At 45.9% G+C, this 21416-nt stretch overlaps 1 protein-coding gene across 4 annotated transcripts in view; it reads right to left on the reverse strand.

The window, feature by feature from the left end:
* Positions 1-21416, reverse strand: part of phactr2 (phosphatase and actin regulator 2) — a 132942-nt gene that overhangs the window by 64400 nt on the left and 47126 nt on the right. For 3 of the 4 annotated variants that reach the window (XM_078557498.1, XM_078557495.1, XM_078557496.1), the window contains exon 2: positions 1154-1321. The exons of the other annotated variant lie outside the window; for it this stretch is intronic. In XM_078557498.1, coding sequence (XP_078413624.1) covers positions 1154-1321 — 168 coding nt within the window. The remainder of the gene's footprint in view (positions 1-1153; positions 1322-21416) is intronic. 4 annotated transcript variants of the gene reach the window in all.

Here is a 21416-nt window from a genome sequence, read left to right on the forward strand (position 1 = left end):
CCGTGACCACTACCCCCTGGGACAAGGGCAGCAGGCGCGTGGGAAAACCACCACCTGCAAGTTCCCCTCCAAGTCACACGCCATCCTTACTTGGAACTATATTGCTGTTCCTTCACTGTCACTGGATCAAAATACTGGAACTCCCTTCCTAACAGCACAGTGGGTGTACCTACACTACATGGACTGTAGCGGTTGAATAAGGCGGCTCACCAGCATGTCTCAAGGCCAATTAGGATTGGGCAACAAATGCTGCCCTTGCCAGCAATGCTCATATCCCATGAAAAACATTTTAAAAAAGACTTATTAATGCAATAATGAACATTGTGGTCATGAACATCACAGCTGAAAGTCCTTTCAGCAATGGACTCTGTGAAAGGAATCACGCGGTGATCGATGAAATTCTGCATAAAATCTTAGCTGATCAGCCAAACTGCAAGTTGACAACTGCACTGGCATGGATGGGGAGAAAGTGGGAGCAGGCTATTGAGTTGGATGATCAGCCATGATCATAAGGAATGGCGGAGCAGGCTTGAAGGGCCGAATGGCCTACTCCTGCTCCTAGTTTCTATGTTTCTAATTACTGCCAGTCAACCTCACTGAAAATGAACCAAAACAAATGTTGAGTTTCATTCATTCAGGTTTAACTTGTTGTTGGAGATTTAAGAAAAAACATTTTTGTTTACCTTTTTCTTTCTCTTTCCTTTATCTCTCTTAATCCAATCTTTGTTTTCCCCCCTTTATTTCCCATTCTGCACCTTTGTGACATTGAATTCACCCATTCTAACTTCCACATCCTTATCCAGACTCTGCACTGTTCATTTGACAATTTCTCAATCTGATTGATTAAAAAGGTATACAGTTGCCTGCCACTCAGATCCCAGAAGTCTTGCAGAGGTAGTTGTGCTCTTTCCTTCTACCACTGACAGCAACTTGCAATGCAAATTAATTAAACCAGCAAGTGCAAGTTTAACTAATGGAGGTCTAGTTACAGGAATATTTAGGCCAATGTATGTAGCTCTGGAGTGGGGCTTAAATCTGTACTCCCTACGTCTGTTACCAGCTGAGCCAAGGTAACACTGAGACACAGCCCTAACCATGGTGCGAGGTTATATGAAGAGCCCCTTAACAGAGCCGGGGTTAATGAGTAACTTACATGCAGATGTCTCTTGGAACTTCTCACTCGTTTTCTTTTTCCGCCATTTCCATGGTTTGAAGATTTTGCCTATGGAAGCCAACTTGCTTTTACGCTTCAATGGCGGTGTCCTAGATACAGGGGGCAATCCTTCTGAGTTTGAGACTGAGTATTTTTCCAGTCCATCAGCTGTAACCAGAAAGAGAAACAGGTGACCCCTCCATCTTCCTGCATTCGTGCAACATTCTATCATCCAGTAGTCGTGTGATATGACGATAATAGAGTTATTAACCAATCACAGTGCTCAATCTCCCTCAATGAGTCTAGAACAGAGACAGAACATGAGGTGTGGAAAACCCCTAGTGGGTGGAGAGCTTTGGGAACCTTAGGCCAAAGCCACCTGTTCCTCCCAAACTACACTCACCACACACCATGGTTTGGATCTCACATTAGACTGTGTCCCGAGATATTATTTTCAGAAAGAAATCCACCTGAATTGCAGTTGAATGAACTTTTCTACAGAGTCTGTTCTGTGAACTGATCATTCACTCACTGAGATATAGTTTTTGTAGATTAGTTTTGAACTTCCCCTCCTCAAGCTCAGACATGTCCTCTGGTGCTAATGTTCTGGATAAGGTGAACCAGTTTACATAACGAAGTCCATTTAGAACCCTAAAATATAGCTATCAGCTCACTTCTTAACCTTCTCTTTTCATACAATGACAATGAAATGACTGCACAGGCCATTCAGCCCATCCAGCTCATGTTGGTATTTATCCTCCACATGAGCAGTATCCTAATCCCCATTGTACTCGCTCAGTTCCTCTTTATTCCCTTCACTTCAACCACCTGTCTACACAGTTTTGTGTTCAGGAATCCAATCGGATTTAATAGCAGCATCCAGCTGATTAACATCCTTTTTGTCTCCTTTTCCCAGCCGGAGACAGACTGAGATGATTCTGGGGAGGCCGCGGCCAGGGAGTGGAGCAGAGGCAGGGAGAGGTTGGAGAAGCTTGGGTGGCGGAGATAAGACGTGAGAGGGTAAGGATCAGAAAGTCTGGAGGGGTGAAAACATGCCCAAATTCCATAATCATTCCTCATAGTCAAATCACTCAATCATTTGGTAACCTCTCAATAGCTGCAATATCCCTTCAGTATTGCAGTGACCAGAGCTATACACAGTGTAATAAGTGCAATGCATCAATGATTTATAAAGTGGCGGAATTACCTCACTATTTCAGCTCAATATTAACCTTGTAATACATCCCAACATCTAATTAGCTTCATTCACCTACAACCAAGTATTGCGATAGCTACAATTTAACATCAATCCAATGCAACATTGCTTTTATTTTCCATGCACATTATTTTCTTTCCATAATAATCTTTTACCATTGATTTTATTCCCATATGTAGCACTTTGTATTTCTCTACATAAATTTACATCAGCCACTGTCAGTTCAATTTCCCAGTTTATTCAAAACCTCCTGGACTTATCCTTTTTGGCTTAAGGAATCTATCACTGTTATTAGCTTTGTACCATCTGTAAATTCAGCCACTCTGCTCGTGGCTCTGAGCTCCCATTCGTTTAAGCTACTATTAGACATGAGATCACAAAACAGAGCAGACCCACCGTGGGACAGGACTTGTTAAATCCCCCAGGTCGATGACAATCCCTGTATCACCTTCTATCCATCAACAAATTACATGCCCATTGTAAAATATTTCCACTTCCTTTATTTTCAGTGCCAGCCTTTCCAAATGAACTGTTATTAGTGTCTTTCTGAAATCCAAGTCTACCTCATCCATTGCCTTTACTCCCATCAATCATCTTTATGACAGAAAACACAGTAAGTTAGGTTGGCAAGACACCCATTGGTGATCTTTTCTGATTTGATTTCTATCTCGATGCTCCAGCATTGTATCTTTAATAAGAATTTCTCTATAGCATCATCCACAATAGCCATCAAACTCAACGGTTTGAAGAATAACCATCAGCCCAGCACACTAGGAAAAACTTCCTTACTCTTTTTCCTTACTCTTTTTCCAACATTGCTGCTGGATCATTCACCTGAGAGAATAGACAGGATCTCAATTAGCGCCTCATCTGCGAGATGTCACTCTTAACCGTGCATCACTCCCTCCTTTAGGCTAGATTTTGTGCTTAAGGCCAGGATTTTCCTGTTGGTGTCTGGGGGCGGGCCCCACACGCCCACACATAAGATTACACGTGGTGATGCCGGGCGAGCATCCCGACCTCACCGCACGCCATCGCGATATTTCGTTGGGCAGGTGCGCGATGATATCCGATGTGTGCCCGCCATTAATTAACCGGCCACTTAAGGCTCTTGAGGCGCCAATCAACGGTGATTTTTCAGCGCCCGTGCAATCTTCAGGTCAGCGCACGGGCACAACGGGCAGGCGGGTAGGACACATTTGTATAAACCTCATCCACAGGTGGGATAAGAGGGCTCACTGGGGTCGCGAGTGTGCTCTGTCAAATATTGATTTTTCAAAGTCACTGATACTTGCCTGTGTGATCTGCAATGCTTCAAAACACACACCAGCTGCTTGGTCTGGACTCACAACCTTCAGGTCAGCACTCTGCAGTGAGGAATCTTTTCTGGGTCTGCAGGTTTCAGGAAGCCTTCCCTTAGCCTGGGAATGGGAGCTGAACTCTCCACTGGAGGCAGCTCCTCTGAGGAGGAAGGGAGGGCTAGAAGGGGGAGGAGGCCAGGAGTGTACATTCAGCCTCCAGGGGAGCCACCTTTGGGAGGACAGGTGCAGGCTCAAGGGGTGCAGGGACAAGAGGTAGTCCAAGGCAGAAGACACCACTATCCTGCTGCCAGGGTTTACAGGTGGTGAAGCAGCTACCTCAATATGTCTGAGGTGCAGTGCCGAAGGAGGCTCCATCTCTCAAGGGAGATAGTGAACTATATCTGTCAGATGATTGGCCCTGAGATCTCTCCTAACTGTGTGGGTGGACACCCCATGCCAGCGGCTCTGAAGGTCACAGTTGCCCTCCACTTCTATGCCTCTGGCTCCTTCCAGGGCTCGGTGGGTGATCTTTGCGGTGTCTCCCAATCAGCTGTCCACACTTGTGTCAAGCAGGTTACAGACGCTCTGTTCAGACGGGCATTGACCTTCATCCACTTCCGTTGTGACCAGGCCAGCCAGACACAGTGAGCCAGAGGCTTCGCGGCCATTGCTGGCTTCCCCTGTGTCCAGGGTGCTATAGACTGTACACATGTGGCCATCAAGGCACCAGCAGGTGAGCCCAGTGCCTTCATCAACAGGAAGGGCTTCCACTCCATGAACGTGCAGATAGTGTGTGATCACAGGCTGCTGATTCTACAAGTCTGTGCAAGGTACCCAGGCAGCTCTCACGACGCCTACATCCTCAGACACTCCCAGGTGCCGAGGCTCTTCAGTGCTCCAGCCCGACTGGATGGATGGCTGCTGGGTGACAAGGGCTATCCCCTCAGAAGGTGGCTCATGACGCCTCTCCACCATCCAAGAACAGAAGCTGAGCAGCGGTACAATAGAAGCCACAACTCTACAAGGGCTGTGGTGGAGAGAGCCATCGGTCTTCTCAAGATGCGCTTCCGATGCCTGGACCGCTCAGGGGGCGCACTCCAGTACCCCCCAGATCATGTCTCGGTGATAGTGGTTACATGCTGCACTCTGCACAATCTTGTGCTGGAAAGGGGGGACGCTGTGGATGATGAAGATGTAGACGCAGTGGCTGTGGCTGCACACGATGAGTCCAGCAGTGAGTCCGAGGATGAGCAGAGGGAAATGCTGAGGGGGTAGACGCTGACCCGGGCATACTGTAGGGAGGTAGGGACACCCAGGAGGCTTTAATCCAAAGAACCTTCAGCTAGCACACCACAGATGGACCTCCCGGACAAACCTGGGCCGCAGGCTCCATACTCGATACCTAAGTGCAAAATCTGCCTGGAGATACCTTAACTAAGGGCCTTCTTAATAAAGTTGAATATCCCACAAAACACTTATAACATTATTGGAAACCATCCACTGCAGAATAAAAGAGGCTCCCTCAGCCATGGTGACATATCTGAATTTAATATTACAACCAAAGGAACTTAAGAAAACAAAATGACAAAGTTGTTAAAAATCACACCAACTCATAAAGACCTCATTGCGGGCCAACACAAAAGCACCAGTGATAAATCCGTGGTGTGCCTAAGGTGCCTTATGTTTACGTTTCCGGGTGCTATGTCTTGGTGCCGCCCCATCGCTGGGAGTGGCATCTGAGCCAGCCTGCTCACTCTGCTGTCCTGTTGGCCTCGATGACCTTGGCCATTGTCCTCTGGCCTGTGGAGCCTGTACTGGCCCCGCCAGAGAGGGAGTTGCCAGCTCCACAGCTGGCATCTCCCCAGTCATCGCAGCCTCATTGGATGCCACGGTCACTGGCAGAAGGGCAGAGGAGCTGCCGCCCTCATCAGGAGCGCCCTGAGAGGAGCTCGCAGAGACGCCAGTCAGCTGCTGCACCAACGTGAGGTCGTTTCAGACCTCCCTGCTCTGTGGATGGATGGGCACCGAGCTGGGAAACTTGGTGCCCACACCATCTCCCGCATTGGCACTGACATGGTCAATGCCGATGTGAGGGCTTGCTGATCAGAGCACATCCCCAGGAAGCCCTGATGGGTCTCCTGGAGGAGCCTCTCCACAAGAGTCACCACTCTCTCCATGGAGGACGCATGGCGCTCGGACATGTGGCTCATTGCTTCGGTGATCGTCCATGTAGACTCCTCCACCACGGAGACCAAGCCAAGCACAGCCTCATGTATCTCCCCCAGATGCTCCCGCACACCCGGCCGCATTTCCTGCACCTGCTGCATCGCGGACGACTCCAGAGGCACATCATCAGGCACCGACTGAGCATGTGCCTGGTTCCCTGCAGTCCTCTGACTGCTGGCGCCATGGGCACTCTCTGTCTCTGCCAGCTCCTCCAGTGACTGTGAAGTGCCCTCACCGCTGTGCCCCGGGACACTAGCCAGTGACCTTATTCCCACCGAGGTGCTAGTATCTGCGCTGGTGCCTGCCTGGCAGAGATGATGTGATGCTGGTGGGTCTGAGACTTCAGGACCCTCAGGTGTGAGAGGGGGCCTCTGCTGCTCCTCCTCCCGGCCCTGCTCCGCTGATGCTGAAAGGAAGAACAAGGACATTGGATCAGTTAATGTGGAGACAATGTCAATGTGCATCCCTGTCCCCCGGATCATTACGCGCTCATCCTTCCATAACCAATGGTCAAGCCATGTTGCAAACTCCAATCACTGAACATTCAGCACTGCATTGGCTGCTGGGAGGACAATGGTGACCTCACTGCTGGGCAAACACACCTGCCCGTGGCACCCCAGCCTCACCGACACCGGTGGACCTGGGCACATGGTGCCTCTCCAAATCTAGGGCCTCCTGCTCGAAGCGGCTGAGAATCACCAGTTGTGCCGGCCCTCCGCCAGTCCTCACCCGCTCGGGGGCATTATGTGCATTCTTCTCCTGAAAAGGAGGGAAGAGCATTGATTAGTGCAACTTGTACCTGGAATCTCTTTGCGGATGGCCCACCCCAACCAGAGTGGGACATACCAGGGCTCCAGTGTCTCCTCACCCGCTGCTGCCGAATACTCACACAAAGATGCCAGGTCTGTCCCCCTGACTTGGCCAAATGCTGCTGACATCACATTAGGGACCACACAGTCTAACCTTCCATAGCAGATCGATCGGTGCCAACGCCACCTTGAAGCTCCCCTCCCAGCATCTCATCACCCTGACTTTGACATGTCCTGGAGTTCCAGCCCTGTGCCCAGGTACAGCTCCTCCAGGTTGTCCCCACACCAGCCATGTGGGTCTCAGTGTACCACATGCTGCAGGTGCAGAACCCATCTCTTCACCACCCTCTCAGGGTGACCTTGGCATGGGCAATATCTGCTGGCCCACCCAACGAAGAACACTTGTGGTCAATGATTCAATGCAGTCACTACACTCAGACTTGGTGGGAGGGGGGGCAGCAGGGGGAAAGCCTACCTGCTGGGTTAAGTGACCAATGCCAACATGATTCTCACCCTTCCTGAGTGTAACAGGTCATTGAAGCACTTGCGACACTGGATCCAGGTGCGTCGCACCACATCGCGGGAGCTCACCACCCCCGCCACCTCCGCCCAGGCAAGTTTCACCATGTGGTGGGGGGGGCCTCCTCCTCCTGTCCTGGAGAACGAGGACCTCCCGCTGTGCTGCCACCTCCTCGGGGAGAGCAGCAAGGCAATCATCAGAAAACCGATGGGCACAGTGCCCCCCTGCCCTCCCCTCCTGCCTGGCCTGCTCACCAGCAGCACCCTGGGGAGCCATTCCACTGGCCACGGTTCACAACCTGTGAAAGGCTGCAGCAGCTTTTTAAACCAGGCTGCCTGGGTCACCATTGGACCCAGTGGTCATTACAGTCCCCCTGCCGCCCGCCCACTCCCGCTGTCCTCGGGAGCCGCGATTCATGCTGGGCGGGCCTTAATTGGCCCGCCCGCGTAAAATGGCAGCACGGACTCGATCGTGGGCGGCCATCGGTCCTGCACCCATTCCCGCACCGCCCGCCCGACAGGCAGAAAATTCTGCCCCAAGTTTCTGGAGTGGGGCTTGAACCCACAACATTGTAACCCAGAAGCGAGAGTGTTACTCACTGAGACATGGCTGACACCCCAGCACAATCAGCTCTCATATTATATCACTACATATATTTTTAAAAATCAGAAAGACAATATTGAATGTAGCAAAGGTGCCCTCAGGAGAGGAATTAATTCAACGTGGCTCCAATATTCACAAGCCACTCACACGCTTGGGCCCTCTTAATGAAATGAACATTAAGACTTTATTTTTAAAAATGAGCATTAATGTTTGTTATGTTTCCAATATAACCAGCACATCAAGAAAACCACCCACCTACATAGATTATGTAGGCTTTAATTCCCTTCTGCACTGCCTGCAGGGTCTTTGCTAATCTGCTGACATTAAATTCCCACACCTACTATTTTAAACCAGATGTAAACTGCTTCATTTTAAGTGTTCTATGTAAGGCACATGCATTCCACTAAAAATAGCTCAAAGCATTGAAGAAACCCTGTATGACTTACTGACCTTCTCAACTGTTCCTGAATTCCCAAATCCATCCTGAACTTCATTATGCTTGTGTCACATGCCCATGAACACACAAAGGTGATGGATGTTTTGACTTTTTAAAAGCAGCATACTTGCCCCTTAACGAAATGGACTCCAGGGGAGTCAGGTGACCTTTTGATGGTTGTGTACTGACACAGGGATAGACATTTCTGAGCATATCTCTGGGAAGTCACTTAAAATGCATACTACCTGCCCAGGTGTTGATAACTGCCCCTCTCCCTTTTGACTGAAGAGACATAAAGTAACAATAGCTGTTAGACACATCGACCCCATGAAGATGGATAAAGACATTTCAGAGGCTTTTCATAGCTGGAATGTTGATGGGGCATCAAGCATCCTCCATCGTGTGTCAAATTGCTTATCCATCAGCCCGTTTATGTGGACAATGGAATCATTGATACCATTGCCACATGTCAGAAACTGGCATGATAGAAAAGGCCTTATTAATCCACAGGGCAGCCCAGTGGGTCAGCCTGGGATATGAAGATCGGAAGGAAACCATCTCATCCAGCAAAAGGAAGGACCCAGCTTGAAAAATCCACCATAGACAGAGAAGTGGGGCTAATCCATTTACCTGCAAGATATACCCTCGCTACGAGAATTTGTCTACGGCTTCAACTGGGGAAAATCCAGGAGCTTACAGTTGCAAGTAATCAGCCTTCCTGAGTTCATCAGCAGAAATTTCCAATGTCCATTGCCGTCAGTGAAACAAGAGAGACTTCTCAAGTCTGCAACATTTCATACAAACATAGGAACGTACGAATTAGGAGCAAGAGTGGGCCATTCAGCCCCTTCAGCCTGCTCCATCATTCAATAAGATTGTGACTGATCTGATTGTGGCCTCAACTACACATTCCACCTACCCTTGTTAACCTTTGACTCCATTATTAGTCAAGAATCTATCTACCTCTGCCTTAAAAATATTCATTGACCCTGCCTCCATCGTTTTCTGTGGAAGAGAGTTCCAAGGATTCATGACCCTCCGAGGGAAAAAGGCTTCTTCTCATCTCCATCTTAAATGGAAGACCCCTTATTTTTAAATTGTGTTCACTAGTTCTAGTCCGTCCCACAGGGGGAAACATCCTTTTAGTATCCACCCTGTTTCCAACTACCATCTTGAAGTGGAATAGTGATGTTTAAACTCTTTTTCAATATATCAATGCATGCTACATCTTTAGAAATCATCTTTTCGTGTGTGTGTGTGTGTGTGTGTTTGATGCGTGAATGAAGAGTGGGATTTTGTTGAGCTTACATTTTGGGCGTTGTGCAAATAAATGTCTATCCTTTCTTTTGATTTAAACTTACAAGAAAGTCTGCTTTTTGCTTTGTGCCTGTTCTTAAAATTCACAGCACTTAAGGGGTTAAAACACTTCTTCTCAAAAATCCACCTTTTGTTGGAGTCAATCAAGAGCTGAGAAAAAGAGGAAATTAACTCATATCTCTCTCCTGACCACAAGAAATTATAAACTTGGTGCAAGTTTCACTCCTGATGTGAACTGGCTTCAGTTTCAGAAACAGGACCTTTTTGTTACTGAATTTGACCCTGACCTGGTGGAAAAACAATCCCACGAAAACAGAGCAGTTCACACGATGGTGACAGGGAGATGATATCTGATATGTCCCTGATACTCCAGAGTTTACCCTCCTTATTGAGAGATAGGCACCAAATGGTTACCGACAAGTAGGTTAAGGTGAGATTTAATCGAGGCACTCAATATTATGAGTAGTTTTGATAGGGTAGATAAAGAGAAAAAATTTCTACTGGCAGGAGCTTCGGTCACCAGAGGGACACTGATTGAAGATAATTGGGAAAAGCACAAGAGGTGGAAATGTTTTTACACAGTGAGTTGTTGTGACCTGGAGAAATAGGTAGCTCATAGCAGATTCAATAATAACCTCCAAAAGGAAATTGGATATATATTTGAAAGGGGAAAATGAAAACTGCAAGGCTATGGAGGAGGAGCAGAGTGGGATGAAGTGGAGAGCTCTTCCCTACAACAGTGTCGGCAATTTGCAAATACTTTATTGGCTGGAAAGTACTTTGGGTTGACCCAAGGTTTGCTTTAAACAGGGGTTTCTAGCCTGTTCTAATATCCCAACACAATCAACTCAAATTTAACAGTGCAGCCGAATTAGTTAAGAGGGTTACACTTGGTGAGACAACTTAATAACTTTGTCAAACACCTCCGCACATATATAAATATATATAAGTCTACACCGACACACAGCACAGCTGTGAGCAAGGCTGTGTGTCAGGAATCTCATACATTAGCTTTCAATGGATTGTGGCAAGATTGAAAGCAGCAGACGCTTAATGCACTTGAAATATGATTTGTAACTGGATTAACTGATTACCCAGCCCACAACAGGAGGCGAGGGGTAGCGGGGAATGATGGTGAATGAGTGCGTGCCATCCCGAAATTGAATGGTCAAAATGGTGCTCCCTGAAAAGCACCCACCAGTCGATGAAATTAGAAGAGGCAGTTCAGAAATGGCTGAACCTGTTGGATGAAATATCAAACAGGGAAGGCTTGTGGTTGACAAAATTAAACGCAGACCTGCATAAGAGGTCTGCACTTAGGAAGGAAAGTGGAAGGACAGTGTTTGCTGTTGCAGGAGCAAAACCTGGAATTGGAAGAGGCCCATTAGATCCAGCACTAAAATGGCTAACCACTGTAGAGTGACGATCGACGGAACCAATGTTGGTTGACAGGACAGTGGAATCCAAGTCAGAAGAGAGAGCATGGAGCGAAAATTCAGCAAGGATTGAGAATTGTAAAAGCAGAGCCCATTGAATGGTGAGAAAATCATGGGATCTTCTAGCAAAGGAGGTCATACAGCCCATTGTAACTGTGCCAGCTATTTAAATTAGTCCTACTCCCCTGGCATTGCAAATGCCCCCTTTACAAACTTACACCAAATTTGAAAGTTGAATCCTCTTTTATGCAGTGCATTTCAGGTCACAACTCACTGTGCAAAATAAATTCTTCTCACCTCCTCAGCGTTTTCTTGCCATTTACCTTAAAATCTGTATTGTCTGGTTACCAACCTTGTCAGTCAACACAATTTCCACTCTATCAAAACACTTCATCATTTTCAGCACCCCTATTAAATTCTCCCTTCACCTTCTCTGCTCAAGGTGGTCAAATGGGTACCATAAGGTTTATTTCAGTCAGGTCCTGAAGGTGAGAAGGATTGCCGGACGTTAGCAATGTTTCATAAGTCTTCCATTGAGAAAGCATTGACAGCGCCTTTAACCAGTAAAACATCCCAAGGTGCTTCACAGGAGCGTCCTCAAAGAAAATGTGTCACTGAATGGAATAAGGGCAAGCTAATCAAAGGTGTGCTCAAAAAGATAGGTTTTGAGGAGCATCGAGGATGAGAGAGAGATAGAGAAGGGGAGAGGTTTAAGGAGGGAATTCCAAAGCTTAGGAAGCAGGCTGCTGAAACCACAGCTGCCAATGATCGAGCGATTAAAATTGGAATGCTAAGAAGTCAGAGTTAAAGGAATGCAGAGATCTTAGAGGGTTGTGGGGCTGGAGCAGATTACAGAGATAGGGTGGGGGCAAGGCCGTGGAAGGATTTGAAAACAAAGATGAGAATTTTAAAATCAAGGTGAAGTAGGAAAGACACAGGTGTAAGAATACGAGACAACTTGAAAGAATAAATAAGGGGTGAGAGTTAATAATTATGTCACAGAGAGCTTGGAATTTAAAAAGCTGAAGACTGGGACAGGGTGGGACAGGGTGAGGGTGGTGAGGAATTCCATAGACTTCTTGCCTGAGTAAAGTGGGGTAGAAGATAGAAACATCGAAACGTAGAAAATAGGAGCAGGAGTAGGTCATTCAGCCCTTCGAGCCTGCTCCGCCATTCAGTATGATCATGGCTGATCCTCTATCTCAATGCCATACTCCTGTGCTCTCCCCATATCCCTTGATGTCTTTAGAGTCCAGAAATCTATTTCCTTCTTAAATATATTCAGTGACTTGGCCTCCACAGCCTTCTGTGGTAGAAGATGATGAGATGAGCCTCAATCTCAAAAACATTGAGCACGCTGAACAGCATTTAGAGTTTAGGGGAATCAGGAAATGACACGTACAGAGCGTGGGATAAGTTCCAACAATTTGCCTATATGCTTTGTTCGGTAATGTGATAAACAGTCAGTTTGAGTTTAATGTCGCCCACCAGCTTTTATACTACACACACGATGAAAACGAAGGAACAGGAGATTGCATTTATACGGTGGATTGTCACAATACTTGGTGACGTCTCAAAGCACTTAATCAACAAGTTACTTTGAATTGTAGTCATCATGAGTGGCACCTTGTGAGTCACTCTCACAGTGATGCGTTGTACAAGAATGGCCCTGGTGAGTTTTTAAAAATTGAGGGATGTTTGATTGAGGGTTTTGCCAAACTTGTGTTTTTGAAGCCTCGAGAGACTGCAGGAGGAAAGAGGACCCTGAGGTAGGGGAGATTTCGGGGAAGAATGACTTGGAGTAGAGATCATTACGTGAAACTTCACCTTACCACGACAAAGATGCATGGAAGAGGACGGAGGAAAAACATTCGGAAGCATTTCAGAGCCAGTGAAACACTTTGTAACTGGAATCGCTATTATAATTTAGGGAATGTGGCAGCCAATTTTCACACAACAATATCCTACAAACAGCAAACAGTGGCCTGTTTCCATGTTGGAACTCCTACGCACTTCATTGTTGGGAGTTGCTGTCTTTCGGATGAGACATTAAACCAAGGATAAGAACAGAAAATGCTGGAAATACTCAGCAGGTCAGGTTCCATAGCATCTGTGGAGAGAGACAGTGTTAACATTTCAGGTCGATGACCCTCTCTCAGACCTGAGGAAAGATCGAAATGTTATAGGTTTTGAGTAAGTGAAAAGTTTGAGGGGGAGAGGAGGAACAAAAGGAAAGGCCTGTGATCAGGTGGAGAGCTGGAGTGATTTAATGACAAAGGTTTCATGGTACAAAAGCAAAAATTAATGGGTGACGTAAAGAAAGAAAAGATGTGTCCAAATGAGATGTGAATGGTTGGATAGCAACCATAGGAACTTAGAAAATAGGAGCAGGAGTAGGTCCTTTGGCCCTTTGAGCCTACTCCGCCATTCAGTATGGTCATGGCTGATCATCCATCTCAATGCCATACTCCCGCTCTCTCTCCATACCCCTCGATGCCTTTAGAGTCCAGAAATCTATCAACTTCCTTCTTAAATATATTCAGTGACTTGGTCTCCATAGACTTCTGTGGTAGAGAATTCCACCCTCTGAGTGAAGAAGTTTCTGCTCATCTCCGTCTTGGATGGTCTACCCCCTATCCTGAGAATGTGACCCTTTGTTCTAGATTCCCCGGCAACAGGGAATATCATCCCTGCATCCAGTCTGTCCAGGCCTGTCAGAGTTTTATATGTTTCAATGAGATCCCCTCTCATTCTCCCAAACTCCAGCGAATACAGGCCTAGTTGACCCAATCTCTCCTCACACGATAATCCTGCCATCCCAGGAATCAGTCTAGTGAACGTTGGCTGCACCCCCTCTGCGACAATTATATCCTTCCATAGGTAAGGAGACCAGAACTGCACACAATACTCCAGGTGTGGTCTCACCAAGGCCCTGTACAGCTGCAGTGAGACATCCTTGCTCCTGTACTCAATAGTCCTCTGGCAATGAAGGCCAACATACAATTTGCCTTCTTAACTGCTTACTGCACCTGCGTGCTTGCTTTCAGTGATTGGTGTACAAGGACATCTGAATGTAAAGTGAAGGAAGAAATAAAGAAATGAGAAAAAACCAAACCAGCAAAAAAAAAACGAAACAAGATGGAGACAGAGGTTATGATTCCAAATCGTTGAACTCAATGTTGAGTCCAGAAGGCTGTAGACTGCCGAGTTGAGAGATGATTAAATCAAGACTCATGGCTCTCTCATTGGGGGTAGAAGATCCCATGGTCCTATTTCAAAGAAGAGCAGGGGAGTCCTTCCAATAGCGTCCTGCATCAACATCTGTCTCTCAACCAACATCATGAAACATAGGCTGGGATCTTCCTGCCCCGTCATGGTGGGACCCATCGCGGGAGATTCGGCAGCCCAGCCAGCAATCCACTGACTTTCGGTGAAAGTGGATGATCCCGACGGTGGGCGGGGCTGGGAAATCCTGCTCATAGGAACATAGCCCCCATCGAGCCTGCTCAGCATTCAATTAGATCATGGCTGATCATCTAACTCAACGCTAGCTTTCTGAACTATCCCCGTATCCCTTGATGCCGTTAGTCTATCAATTTCTGCCTTGAACATGCTCAATGATTGAGCTTCCACAGCCCTCTCAGGTAGAGAATTCCAAAGATCTCCCTGACTGAAGGATTTTCTCCTCGTCTCAGTGTTAAATGGTCTGCTCCTTATTCTAAGACTGTGTCCCCTGGTTCTAGACTCACCAACCAGGGGAAACATCCTTCCCACATCTACCCTGTTACAACCCGTGAGAATTTTGTAAGTTTCAATGAGATCACCTTTCATTCTTCGAAACTCCAGAGAATACAGGCCCAGTTTCCTCAATCTCTCAGGATTATCTGGTCTCATTGATGTTAGTCGGATCTTGTTGTGTTTCTGCACAGTGCAACAGCAACAACATCGCAAAAGTGACTCACTGGCTGTGCGATTCCCTAAGGATGTGACAGCTGCTTGATAAATGCAAGGTTGTCTTTCAGTTTCATTCCCAGCAGAGCAGGACACCCACTGAAGCAAAAATATAATGTTACAATGTCAGGAGCTTCTTCTTCAAGCAAGTAGTGATCAACATGTTTTCCAAAAGGAAATAGCGGAAATGGAAGTCCCAGAACCACTTAAGAAACAGTCATTGTTAAAATGGCAGACTGTTAGATGCCACTGTGTGGATGAATTAAGAAGGGGAAACTTGGCCATCTTTGTTTAACTATTGTGCCAATCCTGAAAAGTCTGAACAGATTTGTGTAGCCATTCCCATACGGGAAAGATCTCTGCTACTTTTTCACAAACCAACTGTATACACATCTACTGAGTTGCGAAGGCTGGTATCTCTCGTACACTATGTACAGAACGTTCGCCGTTAGCCTGAAAGGAATGGTCAAACACATCAGGTTTGTGAACATTACCCCGGCATCTCTTACTGTCCAATGTTAAAGGGGATAATCAACCCAGGATGGTGAGCTTGATATAACTGCAATATGTATTGTTCTGAGTGGACAGGACACCCAATAAAACAAACAAAACTTTCTTTAAACTGTAGTACGTCCTTGATGACTGTTCTTAATGAATTAAAATATTCAACTGAAAACAAGCACACTGCATTAACCCATTTACTGCTGCAGTTCCAAGTTTTCATTTCTTTCCACATCTTCCCCGTCCCTACATCCTCTCCATCCCCCCCACCTTAATGAATCTCCTATTACATTGACTCCAGCCTCCTGTTTCCCTAACCTCTCACGTCACCACCCCACCATCCCCACTCAGCAATTCCCTTTGCCCAACTGGTGGTGGAACAATTTCGGACCACCTTTGCCCGACACTCCCTCCGCCCATCCCACCCCGCCTCCTTTCAAAAGCTGCTCAAAACGCTCCAAGATTACAGCCACCCCACTCTGGTCAATCTCTCCTTTTTTTAGTGTGGTGTCTGTTTTTCACATTGTGTGACATCCAGAGACGTTCTTTCCATTACGTAAATACCAGCCGCTTTCGTTTTTATCTTATTCTCAGGACGTGGGCATTGCTAATTTGAAGTTGTTTAACCCCGTGAACATCTTGTCGTTGTCAGCAGGTGGCATTTAAAAAATTTTTAGGATGTAAGCATCGCTGACATTTATTGCCCATTCCTAATTGCCCTTGAGAAGGTGGTGGTGAGCCATCTTCTTGAGCCACTGCAGTCCGTGTGGTGTAGGTACACCCACAGTGCTGATAGGGAGGGTGTTCCAGGATTTTGACCCAAAAAAGAGACATGCTTGTCTAAGCTTTTCACCTTGCGCTCATCAGGACAGCTCACAATATTACCAATAGTAAAGGGAACAATAATTTATACTGCAAAGCCTTGACCAATCAGAGCCGACCTGCCTGGTTTGAATTTGAACAATATCTTGGCGTTTAACTGTTCCCTGCTGCATTCTCCATGGCAACGCCTCCACCAATCAGAGTCACTTGCCAACCAATCAGTACTCTCTTCTCATGCAGTATAAATTGTTGTTCCCTTTGAGATTTAGTATTTTATGCCGGCTGCCCTGGTGAGTGCAGGATGACAAGCTTCAATAGCATTGCTTTTTTTTTTAGCAATACTCAACTTCTGTGCTACCAAACGATCAATGTGATCGAGTGACAGTGAAGGAATAGGGATATAGTTCCAAGTCAGGATGGTGTGTGGCTTGGAGGGCAACTTGCAGGTGGTGGTGTTCCCATGCTTCTGCTGCCCTTGTCCTTCTCTATGTGGTAGAGGTCATGAATTTGGAAGATGTTGTTGAAGGAGGCTTGGTAAGTGGCAGCAGTGCATCTTATAAGTGGCGAGAGAGTTTGTTTAGGCTGGAATGCTCTGCATTTAAACACTTGACTGTTCATCTGGTAAAATATAATGGGTCAGATTTTTTGCTGAAAAATTAACAACACGTAAATAGTGTTCACCGTTATTAATGTACTATTTTAGGAAGGAAGAGATGCAGTATGAACCGTGAATGACCACAAGTTGTTGGACGATTTTCACTCTTGCCCCATTACCTTTGTGAAATGACATCTTGTCCTCAGTCTTCCTGTGATTTTCAGTAAGTTGTTGTACTTGTACATTAATTACTCATGACACTCACCTCAGGGAGTTAAATCTAGTGACCAACTGTGTAAGTACCATTTTTACAAGGTGATAGTTATCAATCACTGTCAATTAACCTTTCTAGTCCTGAAAGTAAACAGTTCTCAACGTGGAATGTCATTCTTCCAGATTGTGATCCTTTTTTAGGAGATTTAAAAATTTCAGTCTTTAATATAAAGCAAAATACAATACTGACGAAAGGTCATCGGCCTGAAACGTTAACTCTGTCACTCTCTCCACAGATGCTGCCAGGCTTACTGAGTATTTCCAGCATTTTCTGTTTTTATGTCAAATCTTTAACTTTTCCTTCCTGTCCCTCTTCTCTCCCTCTCGTAATCCAAACTCTCTCTATTTCCCTTTTTGTACCTGATTTGACTCAAATTCATTCCCCTTCTCAGCCCTTCCCGTTTATTCCTCAACTCTTTAATCTCATTGGATGAAGCAGATATACTTTTGGCCCCAGGTGCTCTGAAAACCCTCACCGATCTATGATCCACTCACACCTCCAGCATCTCGGTGGGCTGAAAATCTATAAAATCTTAAACGTGCTCAGACAAGTCTAACTAACGGGGACTTGTTGGCAAAATCTGGTGCAAATGAATATTAACGTGACTGCTCTGTTCCAACATGAACCGCCCAAGCATTAAATCACAGCAGGCTCTACCCTATTGGCATTCTTCCCGAGAATGTGGCAGCAGTGACAAGATTTCCACGAGCTTGCATGGCTCTCCCTCCTACCTTCACACCTTGTTTTTTCTGCAGTAAGTGTGAGAGCTGCAACATATGGAGCAAAGAGGAGGTGTCTTCACAACAAAACCAGCCTGGGTTTTCCAACAGGGAATTTAACTGGTGGTTCCCTCATGTCCCATCTCCACCCCCACACGTGTGATTTTCCAAAGGCCGGGATCAAGGCTGGTGAAAGAACCTGCACCAATTGGACTCGAGCCCAATTCGCAGACTAGCCTATAGGCAGAGATACCCTTCGCACAGTCATTGTTATGCAGGATGTCCACTTCATATCACCCTGTGCAGCAGGGAACTTGCAGCTCCACTTAAGAATCTCTTGTAGTGAGCTGAGAAACAGGGATGTCACAGAACACAACAAGGCACTTTCAAATGTGGTTCAGTGGGTAAGGCTTGTGCCTTTGAGTCAAAAGAGTGCAGGTTCAAGTCTCACTCTGCAAAAAAAATAAATCTTAGCTGACACTCTCAGTGTGATGTTGAGAATGTGCTGCACTGTCCTTTGTGTGAGTCTTAAACTAAGGCCCCCATCTGCCCTATTAGGGGTACAAAAAAGGTCTTTACTTTGACGAAAAGCAGGGAAGTTTTTTCTGGTGTCCTGGTCAATATTTATAGCTCAACCAACATCAGTACAAACAAATTATCTGGCCATTATCACACCGTGAAAGTTTGCTGTGAACAAATTGGTTACCACAACTCCTCCATCACAACACTTCAATAGAACTTCATTGGCTGTAGAGTGTTTACAGTATGATGGCCCAGGAGCCTTTGGGGAAAAACATATATTTTATATTGGGCGGATGGTCACTTTAGAAACTAGGCTTCTGTGGAAGATGCTTTCTTGTAAAAAAACTACATACTTCCAGTAACTGATCATGTGACCAAGCAGCCTGGGAGATAAACAATAGTAAAGCCAAAGGTACACAAGAAGTTAGTTACAGGGGCAAATGGATTCCTGTGTGTGGTTCTGCTTTCAGGTGGTTAAGTTAAGAACACACTGGCTGCAGGGAACATCTCTTTCAAGCAGAATCCAGTTGAAATTCTGTGTGCTGGCTGAAAGAGTTTACAGCGCATGATAACTGAAGGATTCCACCATCTGTGAGTTGGACTTCTGATATAGCCAAGCTGAGAAGAGAAAGAGAAAGAGAGTTCTGAGAGTTCTTAGATGTAAGACTCCAGAGCTAAAGAATATTAGAATCAGGGGAGTTTTGGCCAGAGGTGCCTATGCTTAAGATGCTAGTGACACCTGTGTTGAACTGGGAGTCTACAACCGTAGAACGGTTGGTAGAGATTTGAAGGGATAACCTTGCCAGAAGTAAGCTGAAGGCCCAAGAAATCTCAGTCCTTATACAAATCTTCAAAACAGCACTCAGACCAAGTGGTTAATCTTCCAATTTCTGACGAGTATCTGACTTGAGTTCTTGGGGGTATAAGTGAAGTGGGTGTGGAAGGAAGTTTACGTAAGAAGTTTGGTTTGGAGTATAAGTAACCGTGTTCATTGTACTTTCAATATTTTTAACATAACTAACTATTTAAGATAGATTGTAGTTATTGGTATTCACATTCTTTGGCTGTTGTTAGTAAAATTCTTTTGAATTAAATCATTAACTTTACGGCTCAATTCTTTTAGTCAAAACCTGGGTTATCTGATTTCCAAAGAAAATAAGCTTACTGGTCTCAACCACCAACAATGGAATGTCCTGAAGTTGTGAAGGTGCTATAGAAATGCAAGTCTTTCTTTCTTCATGCTACATTCGACTTGAGTGTTTGATGAGGCTATATAAATGAAGCTTTACTCTGAATCTAATGCATGCCATGCCTGACTTTAGGCTGCTTGAAGGGAGGAGAGCAGATGGAGTTTGATTCTGTGAATAATCTACTGAGCTGAAGAATACGTGAACTGCTATAAATTGGAAAATGGTTCCCACAGGATGGTGACCTCTTGGTGCTCGAAACAGAAAGGTCTGAAATTGTACACAACTTCTCCCAATTTCCGGCAAGAACTTCGGCAAGGGATCCAGGGAACCGGAAAAATGGTGCAAACAGCAGAATTCCAAGACCAAACAGAAAAAGTACATTGTCTATTATCTCCAATGCTGTTGGTTAAAGTTATTGTGGAAACAAAGCTTTGGGGGTTTGAATGCGTTTTCTGGGAGGCAATGAGATTTCACTCACTCAATCTGCATCAGTTATAAATATTTAACTTGCCTTAGTTAGTCCCACACATTTTTAAATAATGCATTCTTAGTTGTGAAGCAAATACAAGTGAGGCGACATTAGTTAAACGAGAGAGCTCAGCAGATATTTGGAATAAATTACCAACAAATTATCTCAAAGTAAATAATGCCGATGGATTTTGAAAATCTATGAAGACAGAGTTAGATTGAAGGGAGCTCACATTTACACAGCCCGTTCCTCAGTGCACCGCCCCACCCCAACCCCGAAATTGTGACCCAACTACAAAATGAAATGTACAAGAAAGGTGTATGGAGGCCAATCCCTGTCACCAGCAATAATGGGGCAACAGCAAGTCTCTGTAAAAAGAGGGAACGTAAGAATGAAGAGCTGGAGGAGGTCCCTGGTGCCTGGATCCACTATTCAATAACATCATGGCTCATCTTGCATCTCAACTGCATTTTCCCATACTATCTCCATATTTCTTGATTCCTTAATGCCCAAAAATCTATCGATCTCCTTGATTGAGCTTCCGCAGCCCTCTGGGGTACAGAACTCCAAAGATTCACGACCCTCTGGCTGAAGAAATTTCCCCTCATGTCAGTCCAAAATGGTAATGGTCTAGTGTTGTCGCTAGACTAGAAATCCAGAGACCCAGGGTAAAGCTGTGGGGACCCAGGTTCGAATCCTGCCATGGCAGATGATGGAATGTGAATTCAATAAAAATATTGTCAATTGTCGTAAAAACCACTAATGCTCTTTAGAAACCACTTGGAGGAATCACTGAGAGTGGCAAGAGTGCAGAATGTACTCTGGTAGTTGGGGGGCAGCCTTCAATGTCCATCACCAAGAGTGGCTCGGGAGCACCACTACTGACCTAAAGGACATAGCTGCTAGACTGGGTTTACGGCAGACAGTGAGGGAACCAACATGAGGGAAAAACATACTTGACCTGACTCTCACCAACCTGCCTGCCGCAGATGCATCTGTCCATGACAGTGTCGGTAGGAGTGACCACCGCACAGTCCTTGTGGAGACGAAGCCCTGCCTTCACATTGAGGGTACCCTCCATTGTATTGTGTGGCACTACCACCTTGCTAAATGGGATAGATTTCAAACAGATCTAGCATCGCTTTGGGCCATCAGCAGCAGCAGAATTGTACACGAACACAATCTGTAACCTCATGGCCCGGCATATCCCCCACTCTACCATTACCACCAAGCCAGGGGATTAACCCTGGATCAATGAAGAGTACAGGAGGGCATGTCAGGAGCAGCACCAGGCACACCTAAAAATAAGGTGTCAACCGTGCCAAACAGCATAAGTAGCAAGTAACAGAACTAAAC

Source organism: Cetorhinus maximus, chromosome 14 (genome assembly GCF_964194155.1).
Source record: "Cetorhinus maximus chromosome 14, sCetMax3.hap1.1, whole genome shotgun sequence".
Taxonomy (NCBI): Eukaryota; Metazoa; Chordata; class Chondrichthyes; order Lamniformes; family Cetorhinidae; genus Cetorhinus; species Cetorhinus maximus.